General features: G+C 37.1%; 3 protein-coding genes and 2 pseudogenes across 6 annotated transcripts; 1 reads left to right on the forward strand and 4 right to left on the reverse strand.

The window, feature by feature from the left end:
- Window positions 1–229: 229 nt before the first annotated feature.
- Window positions 230–6,943, reverse strand: LOC147275262 (uncharacterized; annotated as a pseudogene).
- On the forward strand, window positions 2,795–3,512 carry LOC147275263 (early nodulin-like protein 6). Its single transcript, XM_086227953.1, has 2 exons — window positions 2,795–2,978; window positions 3,139–3,512. The coding sequence occupies exons 1-2, from the start codon at window positions 2,795–2,797 to the stop codon at window positions 3,510–3,512; spliced, it is 558 nt and encodes a 185-aa protein (XP_086084079.1).
- Window positions 6,944–13,739: 6,796 nt separating the features above from the next.
- Window positions 13,740–15,367, reverse strand: LOC147275264 (uncharacterized; annotated as a pseudogene).
- On the reverse strand, window positions 14,370–18,360 carry LOC147275265 (uncharacterized). Of its 3 annotated transcripts, XM_086257530.1 has the most exons (4): window positions 18,120–18,360; window positions 16,498–17,013; window positions 16,198–16,287; window positions 14,370–14,502 (listed from the first exon to the last, which is right to left on the reverse strand). In XM_086257530.1, the coding sequence occupies exons 1-3, from the start codon at window positions 18,279–18,281 to the stop codon at window positions 16,237–16,239; spliced, it is 729 nt and encodes a 242-aa protein (XP_086113656.1). In that variant the 5' UTR covers window positions 18,282–18,360; the 3' UTR covers window positions 14,370–14,502; window positions 16,198–16,236. The 3 variants fall into 3 exon arrangements, with proteins under 3 accessions (XP_086113656.1, XP_086113655.1, XP_086113657.1); XM_086257529.1 differs by lacking the exon at window positions 14,370–14,502 and having other exon boundaries at window positions 16,125–16,287; XM_086257531.1 differs by lacking the exon at window positions 14,370–14,502 and having other exon boundaries at window positions 16,266–17,013; window positions 18,120–18,359.
- Window positions 18,361–19,238: 878 nt separating this feature from the next.
- On the reverse strand, window positions 19,239–24,970 carry PAPS1 (poly(A) polymerase 1). Of its 2 annotated transcripts, XM_086256744.1 has the most exons (12): window positions 24,293–24,970; window positions 24,120–24,197; window positions 23,807–23,914; window positions 23,435–23,497; window positions 23,177–23,338; window positions 22,602–22,715; window positions 22,435–22,497; window positions 22,014–22,343; window positions 21,296–21,460; window positions 20,275–21,204; window positions 19,614–19,687; window positions 19,239–19,497 (listed from the first exon to the last, which is right to left on the reverse strand). In XM_086256744.1, exons 1-12 carry the CDS (start codon window positions 24,407–24,409, stop codon window positions 19,452–19,454), a joined length of 2,250 nt encoding a protein of 749 aa, XP_086112870.1. In that variant the 5' UTR covers window positions 24,410–24,970; the 3' UTR covers window positions 19,239–19,451. The 2 variants fall into 2 exon arrangements, with proteins under 2 accessions (XP_086112870.1, XP_086112871.1); XM_086256745.1 differs by lacking the exon at window positions 23,435–23,497.
- Window positions 24,971–25,513: the final 543 nt, after the last annotated feature.

Below are 25,513 nucleotides of genomic sequence, written 5' to 3' on the forward strand. Positions count from 1 at the left end.
AATAGTTTATGTTCATATCTCAATGATAAATGATTGAAAAAATAAGATTTTATTTTTTGACAAAAAAATAAAATAAAATAACAAGACGTTAGTAGTAAGTAGTAAGTAGTAAGTAGTAACTAGTAAGTAAGTATATGTGTATTCAATCAGAAGACAATGTATAAAAGCAGGACTATTTGTATAAAATAGAACTATTTATTTTAGGGCAAATTACACAAAAGTGCCTCAACTAACTACCCTATATCACTTGAGTACCCCAATTACAAAAAGTTGCTCGTAGGTACCTCAATTACTGATTTTGCACATCCAGGTACCTCCGTCAACTTTTCCGTCAGGCCTGCCGTTATTTGTCCACGTGGCACACTAGAAACATGCCACGTGGATAACAAAAAAAAATAATAAAAAAATAATAAAAAATGAACTAATTATTTAAAAAAAATTAAAATATTAAAAACTCAAAAAAATAAAAAATAAAAACAATAAAAATGGAGCACTTGCAGCACCCCTCCCTCCGCCCTCCGCCTCCCACCCCTCCCCCGAGACCCACCCAACCCCAGCCACCCACCCCTCCGACCCCAGCCACCTTGCCGGCGACCCCAGCCACCACGCCGGCGACCTCCAAGTCAATTAATTCTTTCAGTCCTATGCTCGTGAACATCTCCCATGTATCAGATGATGCCTGCACAAAGCCCTTATTATAGACCCCTACGTGCACAAAACCCTAGCGATTCCCATACATCACCAGTGTTGAAGCCATTCCTGAATAGCAGTTGGCACATGAAAACAGAAACTCATCTGTATCCCCTGCAATCAATTTCATGGCTCGGGCTGAGCCCCAAATAACGCCGAGAATTGGAACCAAGATGGAGCCAATACAGATACTCCCAGTCAAGTGTTTAACTGTGTCCCAAAAAGCCTCATGTGTGTCAATTTCTGTTCCACATGCGAAGTGCATGTACTTGATGCGTGAGACAGTGACTTGCAGTGTGTTCTTGATAACTTGCATAGTCCAAACCAGGCTTAGCAAGATTACTGAGATGAACAAAACATCCAATCCGTTTGTGTTGGCAATGGAAATGGCTCCACCGATGCCGGACACCAAGAAACACAAATAAAGAACACTGGTACAGATTGATTGAATGACTAGTGTTGTGATTTTGGCAGGAGGGTAAGCAGTAGAAACTGATAAAACCCGGATGGCATAGTCGAAACGGTGACTGGGTCGGGTGGGTCGCCGGCGTGGTGGCTGGGGTCGCCGGCAAGGTGGCTGGGGTCGGAGGGGTGGGTGGCTGGGGTTGGGTGGGTCTCGGGGGAGGGGTGGGAGGCGGAGGGCGGAGAGCGGAGGGAGGGGTGCTGCTCCATTTTTATTGTTTTTATTTTTTATTTTTTTTTAGTTTTTAATTTTTTAATTTTTTTTAAATAATTAGTTCATTTTTTTAAATTTTTTTTATTATTTTTTTTTGTTATCCACGTGGCATGTTTCTAGTGTGCCACGTGGACAAATAACGGCAGGCCTGACGGAAAAGTTGACGGAGGTACGTGGATGTGCAAAATCAGTAATTGAGGTACCTACGAGCAACTTTTTGTAATTGGGGTACTCAAGTGATATAGGGTGGTTAGTTGAGGTACTTTTGTGTAATTTGCCCTTTATTTTAACATTAGTAATAAATTTATACGATGGTCATTTGTATAAAATGTAATCATGACTTTGGGTTTGTAGTACTCCGGCCCATCATATTGGGCATGTGGCCCATTTCTTGATTGTAAATTTGTAACTAGGCCGAGGGCAGTGCTTGGGTAGCTAGTTTGGTGTTTTTTATTGCAGGCTTTGACCCATACTACCAAAAAGAAAATTATTAATAAAAATTAAATAACAATCATTAAGTAAAAACTTGATCTAAAACTCTAAATACAAAGGAGCTGAATAATTCATTAAATTTAAAATAAAAAATAAAAAATATTATATTGTAAATAAAATCAGTGAGTTTAACAAAACACTCTTTATCACCACTCGATAGAATATTATTAATATATTTGTATATTAATTAGTTTCTTCAAATATCTCAATGAATATTAATATTGAATGGAAAAGAAAGCATTAGAAGTAACTATATATTTCTATATCAAAAGATAAATTTATAAGAGCAAGAAACATTTGAAATTAATGAATATGTACACCAAAAGTATGATCGAGTTATCTGCATAAAATAGTGATCCATAGAAAGTTCATGAATGACATGCGAAATCAAAAGCGATGACTTAATAAAATTATTATATAAAAATATTAACAAAGTAAAAACTTAGGTTCAAATCGGTATATATGCCCTTCACTCATACAAGAAACCGCCAAAATTTGCGTATGGCCGGTGCAGTAAAATTAAAACCAAAAATAATTATTATGGAAATAAAATCTGACATGAATAATAAATTCACTTTTTAAGTAGCTTTGCTTAATTATACTTATCCTATATTCCTATCTCAGCTAATTTCACTCAACAGCCTCAGCTGCCGTTTGAAAACAGTTGTATACCAAGTCAAAGATATCCCCCTTTAAGCTCAATATATGCCCAATAGTAAGCTCACCACCTCCACTTTTCACTCCTAAGAATCCTATCACCATTTTCCCAACAGATCAATAACAATCTTCAACTTCAACACTCTTTATAAGTCCAACCAAGTAATTAACCCCACTTCATCAACTAAACTCTTCATTTTATATATTCTTCTAATCAAACTATTACTTCGATCTACCAAGCAAAAGCTTCCTAGAGAACCCAACCAAAGTACTTCGATAATGGAATCCTCCAATGTATTAGTGCTCTTATTTTTTATTCTTTCTAGCTTCCAAGTCTTTCTTGTAACTTGTACTCAATTTAGAGTTGGAGACATGAATGGATGGAAGGTTCCCAAATCTAATGACCAAGAAATGTACAACAATTGGGCCTCAAAACAGAGGTTCAAGGTTGATGACACTGTCTGTGAGTACTACACATAATACACTTTAAACTGTCTGCTTAATTTGTAATCAAGAAGAAAAAAAAAATCGTCATACATAATTTGCTTTTGCCTTTTCTTTTATGTCACTAGCTATATATGATGTTTTAATATTTTAAATGCTTTGTTTGCATATGGACTTAGATTTCCATTACAAGGAAAACACAGACTCAGTAATGGTGGTGACCGCAGAGGAGTACAATAAATGCAATTCGGACCATCCCATTTTCGTCTCCACCGATGGTTACACAGTGGTCATATTGGACCGACCTGGTTTGTTCTATTTCATCAGTGGGGTTGCTGGACACTGTGAGAGAGGTCAGAAGATGATTGTCAAAGTCTTGGAGACAGCGAGCCCACCTCAACCTCCACCAACCAAAAACCAGAATAATGCAACAAACGATTCATCACAAGATCACAACAATAATGGTGGTTCAGTTAGTGCAGTGCCTGCAGCAGCTGTCATCGATTCCACAACTATTATCCTCTGCATATTCCTTGGGCTCTTTCTCTTCTAATTAATCCAATTGTACTTCCTAGCTAGGTCATTTTGACTTTTAATTTTCGTACCCTCTAATTAATTATTTGGTTTTTTTTTTTTTTGGGCTAAGAATTCTTTGCTCAGTTGATATTAATTAAGGATATGAGGTCAACTTATTGCCTTCTTGGCATTTCAACTCTTTGACTTTCTCACCTTTACTTGAAAAACTCTTGGTTAGCAAAGGTTACGTAGTATTTGTTATATTTATTTTAAAAGATTGTAAATTTTATTTGAAATAAGAACATTTCTCATTTTATCATTAAACGTCGTACCATACATGCAGTACAACTACCCCACTTCACACTGAAGAAATATCTCTCCTCTTGCCCGGGGAGCTAGGCCCAGAGTTATTCTTTGCTAAGTCCAAGACAGGCTCAAATTTGAAACTCTTGGAACTAGCTATTACTCTTAGTTTGGGCATTAATTCTATTGTGCTAGTCCATCATTTTGCAGAACCAGATGCCTTGGGCCATTCACAGAGATATGGTCTTTATGTAACTGGATCTATAACCTCCACAAGATCACATTATCCACACATGGTTTTTATTTTCAATTTTATTTTTTCACAACCATGTCAGAATGTGGTTTTTCAAACTGGTTCTCAACTTCTCACTAATCAGAATCTGTGCAGTAAGAATCTTTAAAAAGTGCTTGAATGAATAAAACTTCCCATCATAAATATTAATGGAATTATTATTTTATAATCATTTAAAAAGTTTATGCCTTTAAATTTTTGCATCTAATAAGTTTATAGCCTACTTAAAACGCCACCCTATGGTACATACTATATACTGGCACCATTCATGGTTCCAAGACTAGTCAAAGAAATAAAGATAGATATTAAAGTATTAATAATTGAAGCATGATTCTAAAATGTTCGAGAGGAGAGGCAGAACAAAAGAGAAGAGAACCCCATTAGCCAATCAACCTCTCCCATCACCAAATGTTCCAATCCAAAAGGGGAAAGCTCAAAATTCGAAAAATAATGCACTCTCCAAAAACGGCAGTCGGTGGGTCCACCTTTTAAATAATTTCTCATAACTTTGAACACTGAAAAGACATCTTTCATTACACGGGGATAGGGGAAAAGGAAATGTTGGGATCGAGATGGGTATTGTATTTTAACCAATGATAAGATTTTTTCAGGGTTATCCCAGATCGTTATCTCATTCTCATAGAGACCGACCGAGGAAGTAGATAATGGGGTGTCGCCACGTGTTAGGATGCACAGTATTGTTCTGGGGTGGTGAACAGAGTAGCATCCCACCGCCCCGGCCATTATGGTCGTTCACTTTAATAAGTAGGGTGATGAAGACCAAAAAAAAAAGTAGTGTGATGAAGACAAGAGAGGGGAAATATATGGGGATAAGGAATGTGTGTTGAGGGATGCTCTCAAATACCATCCCCTCCATGCTTCTTGCCAAGTTGCGATAATGGTATATCATCCATTCATCCCTGACGTAAAGAGCAAACCCATATTCATTCTCTCTCTCTCTCTAGAGGAAATTAATTAAACACTAATTAATCATGCAAGTTGCCGATGAGATCTTACGATCGATATGGGGATGCATGACACTCTTTAAGGGTCCAAATAGCTAGCTAGCTAGGTATGTTTATATGAAGAATTCAATAGTACTAATATATGGATTTAGAGATGAATTCAATAATACGTATCTATGAAAATTAAGGTAGACATGAAGTAATTAAGGTAGGGTGTGATACTATGATATATATGCAATTATGCACAGTCATGAATTAGCTCAAGTAACATGGGGTGGGATCGAAGGGGTACAGAAATGTAGTTTAGTTCCTATAGCTAGCTAGCTAGCTAGGTTAATATATATCTTGTATGAATAAAGAAGAAAAAGAAAACATTTATGATGATGATCCAGTCAATATTGGACCACGTACAGACAGTACAGTGGTCCTGCGTCTACATGACCATATGTGCGTTCAGATTTTTGGGCTCTTTCAATTCATATATTTTTATATTTCATGGAAATACTAATATCCAGATTGTAATATTGATCAATATTTCACTTGTGATCGATGACTCTTCTCACTCATCATATATCTTTAATTAATTTGTGGAGGTGATGGTGACTCCCAACAATATATGGACACACACACACACACATATATATATATATATATGCAGATACACTCTGTGCGCGCGTTCTAGAGATGGTACAGATCTTGTGGTTGGGATGGGTCCAAATTTAATTAAGTGGCTGGGTAGCTTTAAAGGTGCTGTCATATATAAAGATTAATAAGAATAAATTCATCGATCTGGCATTTTTCTCTTTGAATCGTTCAAGTTATATTCGAGCATGCATATGTGTCAGTTTGGCTCTAGTAAAAGTAGTAATTAATTGACTTTGCAAATGCGAAGATTGATTGCTTTGTGCCAGTAAAGTGTCTCTATTTCAACCACTTAATTCAAAGCGTTCCACAATTACGTATACCTTGACTTATTAATCACTGTACTGTTTATATATATATATATATATATATGTGTGATTCATTCCATGTGCTTTGTGCTTTGTGGGTCTCACTCTCATGCTCACTGCTCACACATAAGAGATGATAAAGCATAACAACTATATATATATATATAGCACACACATATATATATATATATGTATATATGCATGATGAGCAAGATTTTATGACCACATCATATATGCACCATGATCTGGAATCTGCGTAATGACTCAACTAACCATATACATGTATAAGTATGTATATATATGATCTCAAAAGGATTATGGAAATCCTTAGTGCACATGGGGATATATACATGCAGTTAGGATCATGATCTGATCAATCAGTACAATTATGAAATTAGTAGGAGGAGTAGATAGATATATACCCATATATGTATATGCATATATATATATATATAGTACAGTACTGAGATTTGTGAATCATTCAAACCTACCAGTAATAGTACTAGTTCATCCAAACACGGGGGAGTATATTCCTCACTCATTAAAGCACTGGTGGTAAAAAAAAATCTTCACTGCCTCAAATGGCATGCAATATATAGGGTACTTATATATGCAAATATGGTCAATTTACTACTTTGGAAAGTGTGCGGTGTGGGGTTGGTCAGGAAGTTACAAATCAAGAGTGTCCTGTCCTTTTGAGCAAATTTGATCTCGTGATAGACGGTTGCAAGTAGATCACGTACAGTAGATGAGTTGTATATATTGGGATCACTGTCATTTCTGAGTCATATCATATATACACATGTACTGAAAAGTGAAAACTTTCACCAGCTAGAGCTAGTACATATCTGATATCTACCGTCTCTTTTACCATGAATGAATGAATTCTAGCTTTTTGGGTGGGCAGGTGTGTTCATTCCTTTTCTCCTATAAATAGAGACCACTGGTGGCAGACCATATATGTACATTAATTGATTTTCTATATATTAATCTCATTTTTAGGGTATTAGGGTAGAGATCGAGATGGAGGTGGTAGGGAGAGGTAGGGATCGATGTGGGAAGTAGAGATGGGATGGGATGGGATGGGATGCATGTTGTTGACAGAAGATAGAGAGCACAGATGGACGACTTGCAATGGAACTATGCATCTCACTCCTTTGTGCTCTCTATGCTTCTGTCATCACCTAGCTAGCTCTTTAGCTAATTAAGCTGCCTACCTACTCAACCCCTTAGGCCCTTACCCTCCTCCACCTAGCTACCTCCCATATTTAATTAATATATTATATATTAATTCCTTAATTGTATTCTGTTAATTTCATCATACATGCTCTAATTTATGTTTCCATTTTGTTCTTGCAGCAGTACGTACGTACTACTGTATATATGACTTGTATAGGCATATATGCATATATATAGCAGATGAACTTATGGTTGCTCGATCTTGTGTTTTACAGTTTGAAATGGGCAAGCAGATCGATCAGAGCCGCAGTTCTACTTTCAATTTGCAATCATGGAGATCGATGAAATCAAGTTGTTTATGCTTTCTTGTTAGGTTAGGTTAATTAATTAAGTTCCTTAATTCCTCAGGTGATGAGCATATATATTATGTGAAATCGATGGGATCTGTTGATCATGTGTATTCATTATTTTTATGTGAAGGACATGTTAAAACTAGCCTAGCTAGTTGGGCTACCAAGTCAAAGAATTTCAATTGTTGAATTTAATTTTTCAGTGTGTATCGATCTCCAACACAGTTTTTCACATTATCTTAGTTGGAAATCTTTACTAGGTTTGTAAGTTATATACGTACATGGAATCCAGTGATGCCGATCTATAGCTTAAACCCCTTAATGGGATATATATATATATATATATATTTAGCCTTTCTTTCATCGATCTATCTCTAGCTAGCTTTTATTAACTTGCATTTAGCCAAGGATTAAGATAATCTCTGAGAACATTCTGATGCCTTTTATGGACAGATTAAAGTTGCAACTTGGAGCTGCATGTTTGAAAGGGGCTGAAGTAGTTGTTGAACTGAAATGTATAACTCTATGATTGTTCGATCATACAGATCGACAATCAGTTTAATTTTCTTGTATATTTTCTTCTTGCACTTGTGCTATATGAAATCTTATATATATATATAGAGCTTGCAATATTGAAATTAAGATGGAGTTAGAAATTTTGCATATTCATATATCCTAGTCAATATTAACGCATTTAATTTGCCCTGATAGTATGAGTTAATGATTTCCATTTCCATATGATGGAAGTGTAAATCTAGCAGCAGATATTTTCTAAAAATGTTGCTTAGGTATATATTAGAGCTGTCTTAATTAATATTTCTTAGTATCTTTTGCCTTTATGAAAGTATATCAATGGATCGAGGTTGTGAGTTGTGACCCCTCTAGCTAGCTCTCTCTCACTAGTGTAATTGTAAACACAAATTGAAGTATAAATTGTGATCTCTAGCATCTTACAGTAACCAAGTTGCCATGATCCAAATGAGAATTGTTAACTAAATGTGAATCATCAACACAAGCAATAATATTGATGAATTAATTTGGGTTCACCTACTCCCTAGCTAATTGGTGTTTTGATATATACAGTTTATCTTAATGCTCATGTGTGTGCGTTTGTGTTTTAATTTTATGATAAAACATAAAAGATTTGGTTTATATGCTTTCATGAATTTATTATATATACAACCCAATGAATGAGAAACATATATGTCTCAGTAAAGTAGAGTTGCTACTTCGATGTTATTTATATATTACTTAATTGATTCATTATCCATTAACTCATTTTTTTGGCCTGATCGAGATTAATTTATTTTCTTGTAATTGAATAGAATTCTAAATCTGATCTCCAGAATTCATTTTCTTATTTTGAAATTAAATAAGAGAAAAATGATTCTATATATATATTGGTCAAATATATATATATATAATAAAAGTTGACAGTGAAATGTTCGATCCTTCTATCTTTCTTATTCTTTCCTTTTTCCAGAACAGAATCTTGCTTATAGGGGAAGGTCCAAAATCTATCTTCAAGTAAAGTGAACGAATCTTATTAAAAAGTTAAGTCAGTGAACTTTTTTTTAATATTAATTAATATCGAACTTCTCGACTCGACCACCTCAATTTGTTTGACTAATCGAGATGTAGTTTTCATGGTGCTTTGCAAATTCATGAGGGATAAGTTAAGCTAGCTAATATTGCATGAATGATTATATTATCCGTGCATGCAAGTACTTCATGTAGATCATCACCTGCAGTTGTAATTCTATTATGTCGCAGTATATTTTCTTTTGAGTTTTGAGTAACTGAGTAAGCTAGAAGTTGATGACTTCTTGTTAATGTGGTTGATAACATAATTGGCTCTATTGCATTGATTTGATCCCAATGTGTGCAATTGAAGTGACTATGAAATCCATATCTTATCCATTCGGATCGAGGAAGCCAATCAAATTGTTCTCTATGATCCAATGGAATAAAATATTCACTGTTAATAATAATACCGTTCTAATTAATTAATGCATATTGATGATGTTTGGATTAGCCTAAGATAGATTCAAAGTTCGATTCTACTCATGTGCATTGAAAAACAAATTAACTAAACCTCTTTCCAACCACCAAAATAGATAGGGGTATTTAAGTGGACGAAATTGATTACTTTTGAAGTTGGAGCACACATACAAATGGAATATATATCACATGCAGCCTGACAAGAAAAGAAATAGAGTTGATCAGCCAAAAGAAAAGAAATGGACATGGGAGCTAGTTTAAGATTATTCTTGTATATGGTGGGCTACTAGCCTACTACTGTCTAGTGGGATCAATTAATTCTTACTGGGCTTGACCGGATAACACGCTTTTTCTTTGCCAGGAAAGAACCAAAAACAATGAATTCTTTCACTATGCATATCATCTCTCATATATTCATGAGTGTCAGCAGTAGCTCTTATGATGGAAACTATACGTCTCATCTTCCAACTATATATGTACACTACAAAAAATAAGGTTTTTAGTCGCAACATAATTTGTGACTCAAAGTGTAAATCTTGTGAATAAATGTATTAGTCACAAGAAGCGTTGTGATTATGTTGTAAATAAAAGTCCCGTAACTAAAAGTTATAGTTGTGACTAATTAAATAGACTATGAGTTACAATAACTTTTGTTATTAATAGTTTTAGCTACAACTGAGGATTTAATTACAAGAAAAAATTTGTCACTATATAGCTTGTGACTAAACATAGCATTAGTTACAAGGTTTTTTGTTGTAACTAAAAGTCTATTTTTTTTGTAGTGACGTACGTACATCTGACTTTTGCATATATGAGAGAGAGAGAGAGAGAGAGAGAGAGAGAGAGAGAGTGAGTAAGGTGTAGGTGTAAGAGGGGTCATGAACATCCATATTGTCCCTGGAGCAATGTCATGCTTCCCGTTCATTTGGGACTTATCCTAAAGCCTAAGACTTTGTCTCTGGTGGGGACATTGCACCAAATGCAATCCGTGTATTTAAATTCAAGATGAATTTGAAAAGCCCAAATTTGTGGATTTCAAATACATTATCCAACTAGTTATTTGAAATTCTACTACCCTACTTTTTTTCTCTCTCTCACCACCTATGGCCACCATCACTGGCGACCACCCCGGCGAATTTTCTGGCCACCCCCTCCGGTGACTTTTTCGGCCACTGCTCCGGCGTTTTTTCCAGCCTTTAGTGACCATCAACCAACTAAGCTAAACCTACATTTATGTTTGATTGTCTATTTTAAATATTTATCATATATTGCTAAATTAAATATATGAAAATTAAAATTATATTTCTTATTTTTTATGAGTGCTGCTATTTGCACACCCTAAATTTCTCTTTGCACACCCTTTCTTGAAAAAAAAAAAAAAAAACTCAAGGGAAAAGACCATTTGGCCCTTCCCTCACCCACACACCCCCATCCATTTTTCTTTTTGCACACCCTCCCTAAACAGAAAAAAAAAACACACACACACATCCAAAACTCACACACCCCATCCCCATCCCCCCCCCCCCCCCGTACACACCCCCTCCCCACCTCTCCACCATGCTGCACCACCCTCCCCGCGCGCAGCACCACCATCGTGCGCCCACCACCCTGCTGCACCACCCTCCCCGCGCCCACCACCATGCTGCACTACCCTCCCCGCGCGCAGTACCACCACCTTGCGCCCACCACCCTGCTGCACCACCCTCCCCGCGCGCAGCACCACCACCGTGCGCCCACCACCCTGCTGCACCACTCTCCCCGTGCCCACCACCATGCACCACCCCTCTCTCTCCTCCCTGCTGCACCACCCTCCCCGCGCCCAACCCAGCCCCGACCACCCCAGCCCTCCAGCCACCGCGCGCAGCGCTCCCTCTCTCTCTCTCTCTCTCTCTCTCTCCTTCCCTCTCTCCTCTCACCCAGCAGACAGCCAAACAAATTTAAAAAAAAAAAATGCAGCGGGTTCGGCGGACTAGTGCCGAACCCGGTGGTTTCGTTCGACAGGTACCCGCCGAATAGAATAGGATTGTTTGGTGGGTACTTACCGAACGAAACCATCGGGTTCGGCACTGGTCCGCCGAACCCACTCCAATTTTTTTTTTTTTTAAGTTATCTTCTCTCCGGCGCGCGACGGTGAGCTAGCTGCGAGGAAGGTGGTGGCGCGCGGTGGTGGTTCTGCGAGGAATGTGGTGCTGCTGGTGCGAGGAAGGTGGTGATCGGCGGAGGGAAAAAAAACAGAGCAAGGGGGGAGGAGTCGGAGAGGAGAGGAGAGGAGGGGAGGGCTCGGGGGTAGGTGGTTGGGGTGGGGGGAAGAAGAAGAAGATAAAGGGTGGAGGGTGCGACGGTGAAGAAGAAAAAAAAAAAATTGCAGGTGAGGGAAATTTGCAGGTGAGGGGTGGGGTGTGTATGGGGGGGGAGATGGGGATGGGGTGTGTGGGTGAGGGAAGGGCCAAATGGTCTTTTCCTTTGAGTTTTTTTTTTTTTTTTCAAGAAAAGGTGTGCAAAGAGAAATTTAGGGTGTGCAAATAGCAGCACTCTTTTTTATTCTTAATCATATCTTTAATTTCTTAAACTGTACAAAAAAAAAAAAAAAAAATCTTAAATTGAAATCCTCAATGAAATCTTCACCTTTAAATTTTGTATCCAAACAATAAAATTTCAAATCTAAAGTTTTCAAATTCATAAATTTAAAATTTAAATTCAAATTCAAGAATTCAATCGGACTCTAAATCTTTTTAAGGGTACATTTAGTAGCTAGGGTGTAGTTTCCAACTTTTGAATGGTAGGTGCAAGTGATGCAGTGTTTGTATGGTAAAATATCTCAAAGGTTAAAACAAAATACCGATCATAATTGATTGTACGTCTCTTGAACAGAGATATATCACGATATGATCATAAATTAGGAAACTGTACTTGTTGATTTGAAGTCTAATCATCACAGTGTACTCGATCATCAAATGATGTATCAATTTGGAAACTAGATAGTCTCGGCAAAGTTCCAAAAACCTTTCATTTGTCAGCAATTACATGTTTCTGAAAATATGATTTCAACTTATCATGTTTGGCCAGACAGGTAGAGAATTACTGTGTCTAAGTCGACCTTTTCATGTCTAGACCCTATGCGCGCTGAAAGCTCAGTTAATTTATGATGGATGGTTTGAAGGGCCTGTCAATGAATACTGATTCTGCTGATCTTATGGTGCAGACTCATATGAAGATTAGATTCATACATGACAAGTTACAATACAGATGCATCCTTTTCCCTGGTTTTGGATCATTTTGTAGATTGCAGTCGATCTGGCACATTTCTCTTTTGGTGCCTGTCAATCATGGTGAAGTGGGTTTGCCACATTTACCGGCCATCATGTATATATTTCCAAAAGAAGGTTTGAAGTTGTGATTGTACCTTCCCACCAGGCACCAGTCATATATTCAGATTGATCTTTCATGAACTAATACGCATACAACAATGCAAGTTGGATTTTCTTAATTGGCTCGGGACTAGCAGTCAACCTGTCAATCATGATAGCCTGTTCTGTTGTTTGTCAGAATGAAGTGGGGGAAATAATAGTACAATTTAGCATTCTCTACAGTCAAAATCAAAAGCTTTTTCGACCATAGAGTGAATGACAAGGCAGGATAAGGAGAAAATTTGTAGCACAAGAATGTTTGGTTAAACCATGGAGAAGTACTCTCTAGAGGTTTCATCCATGAACCCTCTTACGACACCTTCAAGGTCGAATACTGCTTGTGTAGTTGTGTGATCGAAAACATGAAAGTTTTTAAGTTATGATGGCACATATATGCCAAATATGTGTAACAGATGAAGTTATCCATGCTAAAAAGTAAGCTGCCAATTCTCAGTTGATGACACCTTGAGTTGGTAAATCCTAAGATTTTGAAAAGAAAGATGAGCAGGACTCACAGTAACAGAACAAGAAGATAGCACATCTTTGCCAAGCATAAAAGCAAAGGCACCTCCTTCACAGCTACGCAATGCTTGTAGAGATGACAGCGAAACATTTCAAGTCCTGTCCCAAACTTGCAGAATTACAGCATTACCTATTAGGAGTACTTAGCAACCAGAAAGAGACATATTGCAGACTATCCAGCAACATTAGAGGCACAAACTGAGTTTTAGCCTGTAAGTAGAGGATGGCGAAGGTTGAGGTCCTCAAGACCAGGATTTTCCCTGAGAATCAAGAACAACTAGATCTTCAGACTAAACTACAATTTTTCTACCATCAACTGTAAGAATCAAAGACACATAAATCTCTACCCCCCCAAAAAAATACACATACAATACACACAAAATAATATTTAAACTAGAATACATATACAGAATTGGTTATCTTGACTATTTTGACTTAAGAGCAACCAATTGTAACAGTATTATGTAATATTGAACAAAACTTACGATGATTGACCAATTGATTCCACATCATTGGTTCTCCTTTCCTCTTTGAATGGTTGGGTGTGAATAAGTTGTGAAAAGTACTGTTGGTTGTGTCCAAGAAATAGAGAATATGACACATTATGCATGAGCTAACAAACATGGGTATTGGCCCAAAGATCCAGAGAAAGAGAGGAATTGAGAGGTAGAATGCTCTCAATCCAAGGGACCAAAAGTAACTTGCTCGATTCAAAGTTGTTGAAACATATTCAATAAAATCTGTTTCGTCTTTCCAAGTTGGCAGGGTAGCCAAGAAGCTAACATGGGCATAGTATTAGTAGACTGCACATCGCAGAGAAAGCCAACAAGAAAGCACAACAAAATGCTGCAGAAGTACTTGATTGAAGACAGAGGGGGAGTGTTAATTGTGTAATTTCCATAAACTAATTGAGATACAGAGCTATCAGAGCTTGAATTGCTGCTCACAAACACAGTGATCAGAGAACAAAGAGTAATTGCTGTCGTTGCCAAAAGGGTAGATGCCATTATGTTGTTGCGTATTGTTTGTATAATCAAAACACCATTCTTCATAGGGTCCTGAAATTGATGGAGTGAACTTAATTAAGTCTAATATCCATCATTAGCTTGAATATATCATCTACCCTTTTGTTGGCTACAAAGAAATAGTGATCCAGATGCTAAAAAAAAAAAAAAGGTACTTGTCAAGTTCTTACTTTTTGTCATCCACAACCACATATTAAAGAAGAAAACAGTGAATTCAAAAAGCATACATAAAAAGAAAGAGAGAGAGAAAGAGGGACTATCAGTCATCATGGAGAAGACCCATTGCTGGCGAGTACAAGCATTGACGCCAATGACAGTTCGTGTGGGATCGTACAGCACAGTGATGAGTATCCAGACATGGTATATTCCCAACACAAACAGACCCACTGGTACCAGCAAATAGTCCAAGCGATCCACTTCCAATACCATCTCTCTCTCTCTCTCTACTCTCTCCCACTTGCTCTCTCTGTCTTCCTCTATCTTAGAATGTGGGTAGTGACACACTTTCACTGTTTAAGGCTAAGACAGACCAATCTTAAGGTCCTTAACTATATCACTATTTAATGTAACCAGTCATGATTTGACGGCCTAGATTTCTTTGACAAATATATATTTTTGGATTGGAATCTGACCATCAATTACCAAGTATGTGAAATTTACTCAATGGCACATTATGGACCAGAAAAAGACAAATGGCACGTTGACTTTACTAGTGCAGGTACTACTTGGGAACCCGATTGATAAAGAGACTCAGAGTTGAAATGTTTTAAACGCTAAACCAGGGCACGTTCATCCAATGCATTGATTCAACTTTCAAGCAGACCATCAATCTTTCTTGGACCAGCAGTCACCAAACCATAGTTGCTTGAAAATAACTTGTCTATACCCGTGATAGGGACAAGCTAGTGTCACGGCACAGAGAGAGAGAGAGAGAGAGAGAGAGAAGAGAGAGAGTCAATGATAGACAGTGAGAATGCCACCTCTTCCTATTCCAGTGATAAGGAAGTTTCTCTCTAGTTGCTTAAACAGACAATTAGATATGCAATCCGAGGCAACGAAAATGCCCGAATTCAACAACATTTGTCATACTCCCAAGTAATCTAAGATTATACTCCCAAGTAATCTAAGACTAGTCCATGGTAAACTTGTGTAATTCTTCATGACTCACACAGAGGCTGCATTGACTGTTGATTGTGGAACTTGTTATGATCACTTAACCTTTTTTTTTGTTGTGGCATAGTACTTATTAATTTGAGCAGATTTCTTGGCTTGTCTTGTGCACGGCTCAACATTTTCCTCTTCCCTAGTGTATATGCTTAGAAAGGCAGATACTGAATATTTGGGATTTTGGATCACAGGCATAATGATACAAATATTGAAATCAAACATGGAAAATATCAAATTGTGATTTGAGGAAGGCCAATAAAGGAGATGGGAGTAGGGAATGCAATGCATGTTATGGAACCTGTCATGACATTTTCAACAACACTATCACACCTAAGTGGGATAGTATTAGAATTCCTCTGATGACATGTGCAAGGTTGGATAAAGGCCGTCAATCAGGGTCCAGAATAACAAACCACAAAGATAGAAAATCTCTGCCAAGCTTAAAAGGCAGAGCCACTTTAAGATGTGCAATGGTTGCAGGGATGACAATGAAACACTTGCAGTCTGATATGATAAATTAGTTCTTGTTTCCAATTAAAAAGGGGGGGATACTGCTCTGACCTTTGTTCTTCAGCGCAGATAAAAAATCTTCCAAACAATTTACAAAACTAATGCATCCCATAACCTCCAAGATCTTAAACTACGTTCTTTCTGAAATACAAAAGCAAAGAATCAAAACACATACACAGTTACACTATATATAATAATATACACTGGAGATATCTAAGATAAAAACCTACTAATATTCTAATACAATAGAGATTCCCTTATATCGACTTACAACCAATCATAGCAGTGTAATGTAATTTCCAATAGACCTTATGATGATTGTCCAACTGATTCCACATCATCTCTTCTCACCTCTTTGATTGAGTGATTGTGAAGATGTCGTGTAAAACTGGTGGTTGTGTCCAAGAAATAGAGAACAAAGGACATAATGCAGCAACCCACAAACATGGGGATGGGACCAAAGATCCAGAGGAAGAGGGGAAATGACAAGTAGAAAGCTCGCAATCCAAGGGACCAAAAGTAGCTTCCTCGATTCAAGTTTCGTGCAACGTACTCGATGCAATCCTTTCTACCTTGCCATGTTGGTACAGTGGCCAAGAAGCTAACATGGGCATAGTATCTAATAGACTGCACATTGAAGAGAAAGGCAACAAGGAAGCACAGCAAGATAGAAAAGTACTTGATTGCAGAGAGAATGGGGGTCTTGTTGCCGTAAATTAATTTTGAAGTTGTGTTCGAGTTTGATGTACTGCTGACAAATACACTGATCAGAGAACTGAGAGTGATAGCTGTTGTTGCCAAAAGTGTAGATGCCATTATGTTGTTGCGTATTGTTTGAACAGCCAAAACACCATTCTTCAAGGGGTCCTGAAAATAATGGAGAGTAAGGCTTGTTAACTCTTTAAACATTGGACCAATACTCAATTTCTAATATTTGTTTTTGAAAAGTTAGTCCGACCATAATTTAGATAATAGTTTAAGGTTTAACAAAAGTAGGGATTGAATTGAAAAATAGTTGATCGAAAAATGTACTTGAATTTATCAGTATGGACAGCCTAGCTAGCAGAAGTCAAGCAAGATAGAAAACTTGGATATCCAACTCCCAGAGAAACTTGCCCTACCAAAAAGTCTATGAATTAACCAGAATTCCACCAAATTAATGATATTTCCATAGATCAGTCTAACTCAGTTCATGAATCCAACTACAATCTTCAATTCATGGGATAGGTAGCTTATAAAGCTAACAACTAATGCTCAAATTGAAGCCTCTTAATTAGATTTAGATCTTGAAAATCCTAACATGAAAGGTAATACAATGCCTTTTCTTTCTTTAACTAACTTAAATGTGTAATGAAGCTTGGTTCATTAATTGTTTTATGTACTTCTGAACGGAGCAAAGGGATCTCCCCATAAACTTCACATATGTAGTCTCTTAGGATTGTAGAAGCCAATATGTATATAATATATACAATAGAGTTCTAAATTCTAATAAGTACCTAATTTGAGAACAGCCTCACCAGAAACAGAAGATAAAAACAATAATCTTTCGAAACCCTTTAAACGATGCTTAGAAGTTAAAAGTCTAAATGTCCAACAATTTTCCTTGGTCCAAAGACTCATCTCAAAAGAATCATATCAAGAATTATTCCCTAGTTTCCAAGCACCCTACTCTGGTAGCTAACTCAAAACTGTAAGAGGAACTAATTGAATAGATGACTACCCCCTGAACACATACCATGGCCTTTTGGAGGCTACAAGGAAATGATGACCCAATTATGGTAATGCCCAGATCATGCAGGTCAAATAAACCGAAAAAAGGGATTTACTTGCCTAGATTTTTTGTCATATGGATGTAATTCTAGTTTCATGGCCACAATACCCTTTAAAAAGAAACAAAATTCAAAGACCCACTACCCATCAAAAAGTGAAAAATTCAAACAAGAAATGGTAGAGAGAGGAGATGGGGGACTGACACTCATCATGGATAAGACCCATTGGTGTCGAGACTGAGCATTGATGCCAATCACAGTTCGTATTGGATAACGCAGTATGGTGATGAGCAGCCAAGCGTGATATGTTCCCAACACAAACAGACCCAGTGGTACCAGCGCATAGTCCAACTTCTCCTCTTCCATCTCTCTCGCTCTCTCTCTCACACACACTCTCTCTCTGAGACTCTCTCTCTCTCTCTCTCTCTCTCTCTCTCTCACTCTCTCTCTGAGACTCAGTGTGTAGATGGATGTATGGGTGCGTTTTTTAGGTGGTGGATGAGAGTTTGGAAAAGAAAGAAATCACGGGTATATGAAATGAAAAGGACACGTAAGTTTTTTCCAACAGTGTTAACAGAGTCAGAGAGCAATACAACTTGAGTGTGACCAAAATTTTAACAATCCAAACCTTCCTTTTTCTCATCATGTCCTTTGACGTTTTTAACAATTGTACGGATCAAATTATACACACTAACACTATTATTCAATCTGACCCATTTTCACATGCCATGTGTTAGTGTTCTATCCAAACCCAGTTAGATCCAAGTTTAGCTTTTCAACCAAGAAGCCTAGACTAGGGTTGACCCTTTGTCATATCAGGAAACATGTACTTGTCTAAGCATATAGCAAAATGGTCTTTGCATGATGTATGTGAATTTTATGAGAACCCAATTAAAACTTGCATAGAACCTGCACAAACTACAGTTGTATCTCTCCCTGCCGTCAACTTTGTATTAATAATTTTATTTTTTCCAACAAAAGATATTTGATTCGATTACTAAATGGGTTGATTTCGAATAGACTTATGTTGAGTTGAGTTGATTCCGAGATTTTGCCAAGCATAAAGTAAAAGATGTGATGCTGTAGCATAATAAAAGATGTGACAATACATTAAACATGTATGCGATCATAATGCAGCCACGGCTTATTCTTGTTGTAACGAATCATTAGGGAAATGATGTAATGATTCACATTGGAAAAAAAAAAGAAAAAAAAAGAAGCTAAGTAGTCACAGACTATTATTAATCATTGGTGAAATGAGGTCGTTTCTAACATTGACATCCAACTTGAAACTTGAACAAATGAACAAAGATAATACTCAGGTTGCCAGATGGTAAGCCTCTCAGCCAAACAGGTTTTATAAACATCTTTCAACATCCAGTAAGCAATAGGCCGACAGCATTCTCATGTACATAAAATGTGGCTTTGCTAACTCAAAATTTATTAACTATGATTATTAATACAAAAGGTTAAAGGAAACAAAAAAAACAACATTTTTTTTATGGTACACATAAGATTTCAAGACTCAGCATCCCTTTATGAGCTTTTACCAGCAGTGTTGGCCAATGAAGTGAAATTCAACCTACAAATAGAAGGGGAGGTACAGGTTCAAGAGTCAAGACAATATCAGTTGCTGAAAAATACAATCACAAACATTTTGATTTAGATGATTTTAGAACTGTTAGAATCATTGAATACCTGATGATTGGCTTCCTCGTCGCCACAGGTTCAGAAGGGGTTCCATTTAAAGACGGCGCCATAAGTTCAGCAGGCTTTGGAGCAAGAAACATACAATGAAAGAAGAATGAACTGTTAAAAGCTTCCATGAACAAGCACATAGAAGCACAGATAACCAACAAGGCTAAGGTAGATAATCATACATAATAAATTAAAGGGAAAGAGATTGGGTGCTATCCAAATAAAAAGAAGCAAGAGAGAGCCTTATTCAGGTTGTCCAGTTAGGAACAAAAAATCAAATACGAAATGATTTCCCTTCATCCCACATAAAATATGAAACGCATTTTGTTTTCTAAAGTTCTTACACACAGTATGCTTTCCTGACAATTGTGCCTAATCCTATATGCGATAAAAGTTGAGAGAGGAAGAAAGATAGTGAGGCAGGGAAGATAAAATGTTAGAAAAAGGTGCAATGTATATTTCAAATGTTCTTACCATTTAATCTGTAGCATGTACTCACATAATATTGTTTCCCAAAAGAGAAAAAACAAAAACCTTAACTATATATATTGCACATGCAGCTGAATACAAGAGTACAGGGGATGGGGAACATAATTGAATAATGAGATATAAAATTTGAAAGTTGAAAAATATGAGTACAAACAGAAGTTATGTGTTTGACCTCAAGTTCCTCTAAGCCCCCATTATATGAACCAGTGGAGGGACCAGCTCCATTGATAGAGTTTACTGGCGCTGCAACTGATGCACTATCGTCTGAAGGTTCCATGTGATTGCCTTTCATGTTCCCAGAAAAATCTTTGACTTGATGTCTATATTCAGAGTCATCTTCAAGCTCATCCAATTCTGCCGGCAAAGCTTGGTGCGAAACATATGGACCAGCCACAATTTTCTCTATTGCCAGCTTCTCTGCCTCTTTAGAACTTGATGTATCGGCAGCAGCAGATAGATTGTTGATTGGTGGACTACACCTCAACGAAACTTCATTCTGACCATTCTGATAAGGAATGTCTGCTGGGTTTTCTATCTTTCCTAAGCTAACTGCTATGTTATTCTCAAATTTTTTGTTTGCATCCACACTGTCACATTTTGTGGAACATGAACTGAGATTGCTGATAGGAGGGCTAACCTCATGAAAATTCCCACTGCAGAGATGTACAGACTTGGCACAGCTTGAGTCAGTCTCTATAGTATCATCCACCCGTTTTCTCTTCTGTCCACCATCTGCTCCATCTAACTTATCTGGTTGAGCATCGCCAGAAACCTTTGGTTCTGAAACCCGCCTGCTCACCCAAGTTACTTTAGAAGGGCGTAAGGGTCGAACCCCACCAGGAAATACAAAATTAGGGATGTTCCTGCGTTTTACATGGGATACACGGATCTCCATTCCAGGCTTCCATAATGTATACCGGTTGACGGAGTGCTTAAATTCCTCAACAGTTAACCTTATATCAAACTGCTCACCTTCATTGACTGGAACTCCTTGTTTTCTTTGTAGGCCCATAAAGTAAGAGCTATGAAAAGGTTTGGATTTGTCTGAAAAATCACCTGGATGTGGGTGACACTGCAGCATTTCGTAGGTGTGCCTCTCAATCTGGATTCACAGATTGATGAATAAGGGATCACTGATTATTAAGGGGAGAGAGATAAAAGACCAAAGAATAAAACAAAAGAAATAGTTTCACCTTCAATGTTAGTTGACGGAGACGAGACTCAACCCAGCCTTTCCATTTTCTAAAGTCATCAGCATTCTCTGCACTGATGTCTATCTGTAAATAATTCTTATATGCTTCAAAGAAAGCATAAGACTCAAAAAGGGTATCCCAATCAGCCTTATTTGCTTCCATAGCCTGCAAGCACTAACAAACATCAAACTCAGGAAGAGAGAAAGGGAGACAGAGAGACAGAGAGACAGAGGGAGAGAGAGAGACAGAGGGAGAGAGGGAGAGAGAGAGACGGAGAGAAACAGAGAGGTCGAGAGAGAGAGAGCTTTTGCAGATTTTTTCTGGTTTTAATATTGGTAGTACTTCAATTTTAAAATCTAACAGAACTCGCTAACACAGGCCAACATCCATCTCAGTAAGTGCGAACCATGGCCAAGATGAGTTACTAAGGCCCCAGATATAGATTCAAACTTACTCAACTACAAATATAAAGTAATACACCAGAAATTGGAAACATAGCTTAACACAAACATAGATGAACAGGTATAGTGTACATAAAACATCAATCATTTAAATAAAAACTATACAGCCATGACCTAGTTAACAAGAACAAGCATACCACCACTCCAGTAAGGCAAAACTTTACAGATTACAAGTCAATGAGGAATCTTTTCCTGTAACCTATATGTTCTCTGTGTTGGGGAAAGAAGATATCACAACTGGAATCACAGAATCGTACCTCACAAATTTCATTTCCCCTCTGAAACTCATCTAACATGATACGCAAAGTACTTGAGGACACATTGTAGCTAGAGTTCATGGAAGGATAAGCCGGAGTAATTATAGGCATCAAATGAAACCTGTCCTTCGGATTTCTTCTAGGATCCCAAACCTGAAGCCCAAGAGACCCTTCTTCAATAGCACAGAGCATTACTGGATTTGGCCAGCGCCACTGAGTATAGACCCTGAAGAACCGGAACACTAGCATATTAGGCAATGCATTCGGGTATAGTTGGCATATGCGAGCAACAAGCAATGCCCAGTTTATACCACCAAGAAATCCTGCAACCTGCCCGTGAAAAAAACAAAGCACACCATAAGTAAAAAGAAAATCATAAGAATGACGGCATAATTAACTCATCAGAAATTCTCCACCATACATTTGAATAAACACCACGACGCTTTGCCCATAACCTCATGCATCTCAATGTTGTTCGGAAATTCTGAAATCCAAAAGCCAGATATATGATGAGAGACTAAAATGATGCAAAAGAGGATTCAAAACAAAAATCTGTTTGCAAATAAGCTAGACAGTGATGGCCACAACCTGAATGCTTGGGACTAAACGCAGAATTTGGTCTGTAACTCTACAACCATTGAGACTACGAACTGTCTGTTCATCTGCATTCTGTAGTATTGCGTCTTGTGATATATCTAAGTCCTGCTCCAAAATAAATCGAGGGAAACAGAAAACATAAAAAAAACATAAGTAAACTTACATTACAGAAAACAAGGGACTTTTTTCTTTATAACATATATTTCTTAATGGAGATATATTTGAATGTATGATTTAAATAATTGATAAAATCTTATTCTAGCAGAGAAATACTTTCAGATATAAACCAACATGGTATGGGCTAACCATCTAAAGTGACCTTCGCAAATTCATAACATACATTCAGTCAAATGATTGTGCTTAAAGGACTATTACATGATACAAAATATGTATGAGTTCCAAAATGTCCAATACATGCACACCTTTCAAATGGTCTTTATGATAATGCATGCAAAATAAAAATTAGTAAGCCATCTCTTGTCTTTCTCGTGATGCATCAAACAATGTAATATGGCATGTGTGTTCAATTTTGAATAAGAAATTTCAAGCATATAACCAACACTTACTTCAGGAATAACCCAAAGTGATAGTTTTGCATAAAGAAGATCTATTGAAATCCCACTGAACTTGAATTTCATAACTGGAACATGAGCATCAGGCACAGGATGCAACTCCGTTACTTCAGGCATCTCAGATAGCATCCTATGCAGCTCGCCAAAGAAATCTTCCTATACACAAGTTATAAAACAAATTTAAAGATGATTAAGTGATACCGCAAAAACTGAAGTATATCTTATGGCAAACTAAAAGGTGGGTGATCGCACTTCTCGAGTTGCATGTCTAGGTCCAACACAGAGTGTGTCTATATCTGCACCAGGGCCATGAACCTAACAATAAGGCGCAAACAAATTAAAGAAAAAAAAAAAGAAACATGTGAAGGGGGAAAAACAAAATTATAATCACATTAGAGATTGCACATCTAAATAGCATTCTTTATAATAAGCCTAAAACTTATCAAGACAAGGACTCAGACATGATGAGCCTTACCAATAATAATAATTCTATCAAGATGTTACCATATTATCCAACAAAGTAGTAAGAAAGCAAGGCACAAAAGAGAACATGAAGCAAGAATGGTGAACGGTGACAAGAGAAATCCCTAGAGTGGGAAGGAAAAGAGTAGGAGAGCTTCATACCCCTAGCCTATATGAACCAAAGGTGAAAATCTTAGCATTTGCTTCATGCACCAGTTGCTCATTCAAACCCTTTGCCCGGCTAATTGTCTTGACCCATATCTTCACAATCTGACTTGTATTTCAGCAACAGCATCATACATTACAATCACCGAATACAATATTAAATATATATCACATCAAATCTCTGAGATATTGTGGGAAAAGAAAATAATTAAAACGTAAGCCAACAATATGCAGGTGATCAGCTCAATCACAAGTACAAAACTTAAGAAACCAAACTAGCAATAGCAAAACAGGAATAAAATAGTTCAACCTGGTCTAGCCTGCCAAGAACCTCCTCCCTACTCACAGCCTCTTCCTGACTCTCATACAATCCAGCATCTTGCAAATACTGAAAACCCACAAAAGGCCAAAACATAAATTCAGCATAATCTCAACTAAAAACCCAAAATTCAGATATGGGTCAAATTGAATATCAGCCAAAACCTTTTCAAGTTCACGAGATTTGATCACATCGTACTCCGTCGGCCCACCCAACGAAATAGGCTCCGTAATGCCTAACCACTGCCCGTTATTCCGGTTGTTTAATCCGGGGCTCCCCATTTATATATATTTTTTCACAAAATTTAATTATTTTGGATAGTAATTTTTTTAACAATATGGGATGGGGCCGTCAAGAACAAATTTTTATTTATGATATTTTACACTCTTTGATCCTTTTTTTTTTTTTTTTTTTTCTCTTCTCAAACCAATGAAATCAGAAACAAATAAATAAAAAGGCAATAATGAAGTAATTCTCAGTTATACAGTATTGGGTAGAATCCCAAAGCTACAAAGAAGATAAGACCATGACAAAATCCAAAGGAAAGCAAACCCTAGCTTTGATTTCGTAATACAAAGTACAACACCATTGTAATCCTAAGCCTAACCCTGGACGAAGAAGAAGCAGCGCCAAACAATGATGGGCACCCAGAAATTCAATGGAAGGCCAAAGTCTCCGGCTTTGCGAATTGTTGGTGTAGGTCTTCGGCCGTGGTTTCTATCTGAGATTCTGAGCCTGAGAATCTCCAACGAGACCGAACCCTGGAACAGTATCAGTGAAAGTAGATAGCTTTGGAGAAAAAGGAAGGTTATTTTGGCTTTTGGAAAATCATATTTGATCGTAGAAATAGTGTTTGCTTCTCTTATCGCGTTTTTATTAAACAATTAACACTTGGGTCATAGCTTTTTTACCCTGTTATGGCCAAATGAAAGAGTTTTTACCTTTTTATCGCGATGATATGTTGCATGTGGCAGGTTTTTTTTGAAAAATTATTTTGTAATAATATTTTTATATATTGAATTAATTATACCACATGATAATATATCAGTTATACCTTAAATTTTTTTTTTTCTTATTTTCCTAAAGGCACTTGGATAATTGGATCTATAAGTCGGTAAAATAAATTCACGAGTATATATTAATTAATTTTTTAAAAAAAGTATAATAGTTTTTTCTGAAAATTTATATATAAATTAATTTAATTGTACACATTTTTTATTTATAAAATATAAGTGCTTCCTAGTCTAATTTTTGGGTTGTGTTTTGAACCTTTTTCATTGAGTTTAATAGTCTATGGTACTTTTTCTTTCAGGGTGACTTTGACAAATCCAATGCCACATTTTCATTAGAATGCTTTACTTTCATAGATTTTTGCTCCTTCCATT

This window comes from Dryas octopetala, chromosome 9, assembly GCF_963921425.1.
Source record: "Dryas octopetala chromosome 9, drDryOcto1.1, whole genome shotgun sequence".
NCBI classification, from domain to species: domain Eukaryota; kingdom Viridiplantae; phylum Streptophyta; class Magnoliopsida; order Rosales; family Rosaceae; genus Dryas; species Dryas octopetala.

Excerpts from the sequence above, each read along its gene's own strand:
- LOC147275265 (XM_086257530.1), bottom strand. The coding sequence starts at position 18,281 with ATGGAAGAGGAGAAGTTGGACTATGCGCTGGTACCACTGGGTCTGTTT. Across the intron at positions 17,014-18,119 it reads GGGTCTTATCCATGATGAGT|GACCCCTTGAAGAATGGTGT; the intron begins GTCAGTCCCCCA and ends CATTATTTTCAG. Across the intron at positions 16,288-16,497 it reads ACAATCACTCAATCAAAGAG|AAAGAACGTAGTTTAAGATC; the intron begins GTGAGAAGAGAT and ends TTTGTATTTCAG.
- PAPS1 (XM_086256744.1), bottom strand. The coding sequence starts at position 24,409 with ATGGGGAGCCCCGGATTAAACAACCGGAATAACGGGCAGTGGTTAGGC. Across the intron at positions 22,716-23,176 it reads CACTTTGGGTTATTCCTGAA|GACTTAGATATATCACAAGA; the intron begins GTAAGTGTTGGT and ends ATTTTGGAGCAG. Across the intron at positions 19,688-20,274 it reads GGGGCTTAGAGGAACTTGAG|CCTGCTGAACTTATGGCGCC; the intron begins GTCAAACACATA and ends CTTGCTCCAAAG.
- LOC147275263 (XM_086227953.1), top strand. The coding sequence starts at position 2,795 with ATGGAATCCTCCAATGTATTAGTGCTCTTATTTTTTATTCTTTCTAGC. Across the intron at positions 2,979-3,138 it reads CAAGGTTGATGACACTGTCT|ATTTCCATTACAAGGAAAAC; the intron begins GTGAGTACTACA and ends ATATGGACTTAG.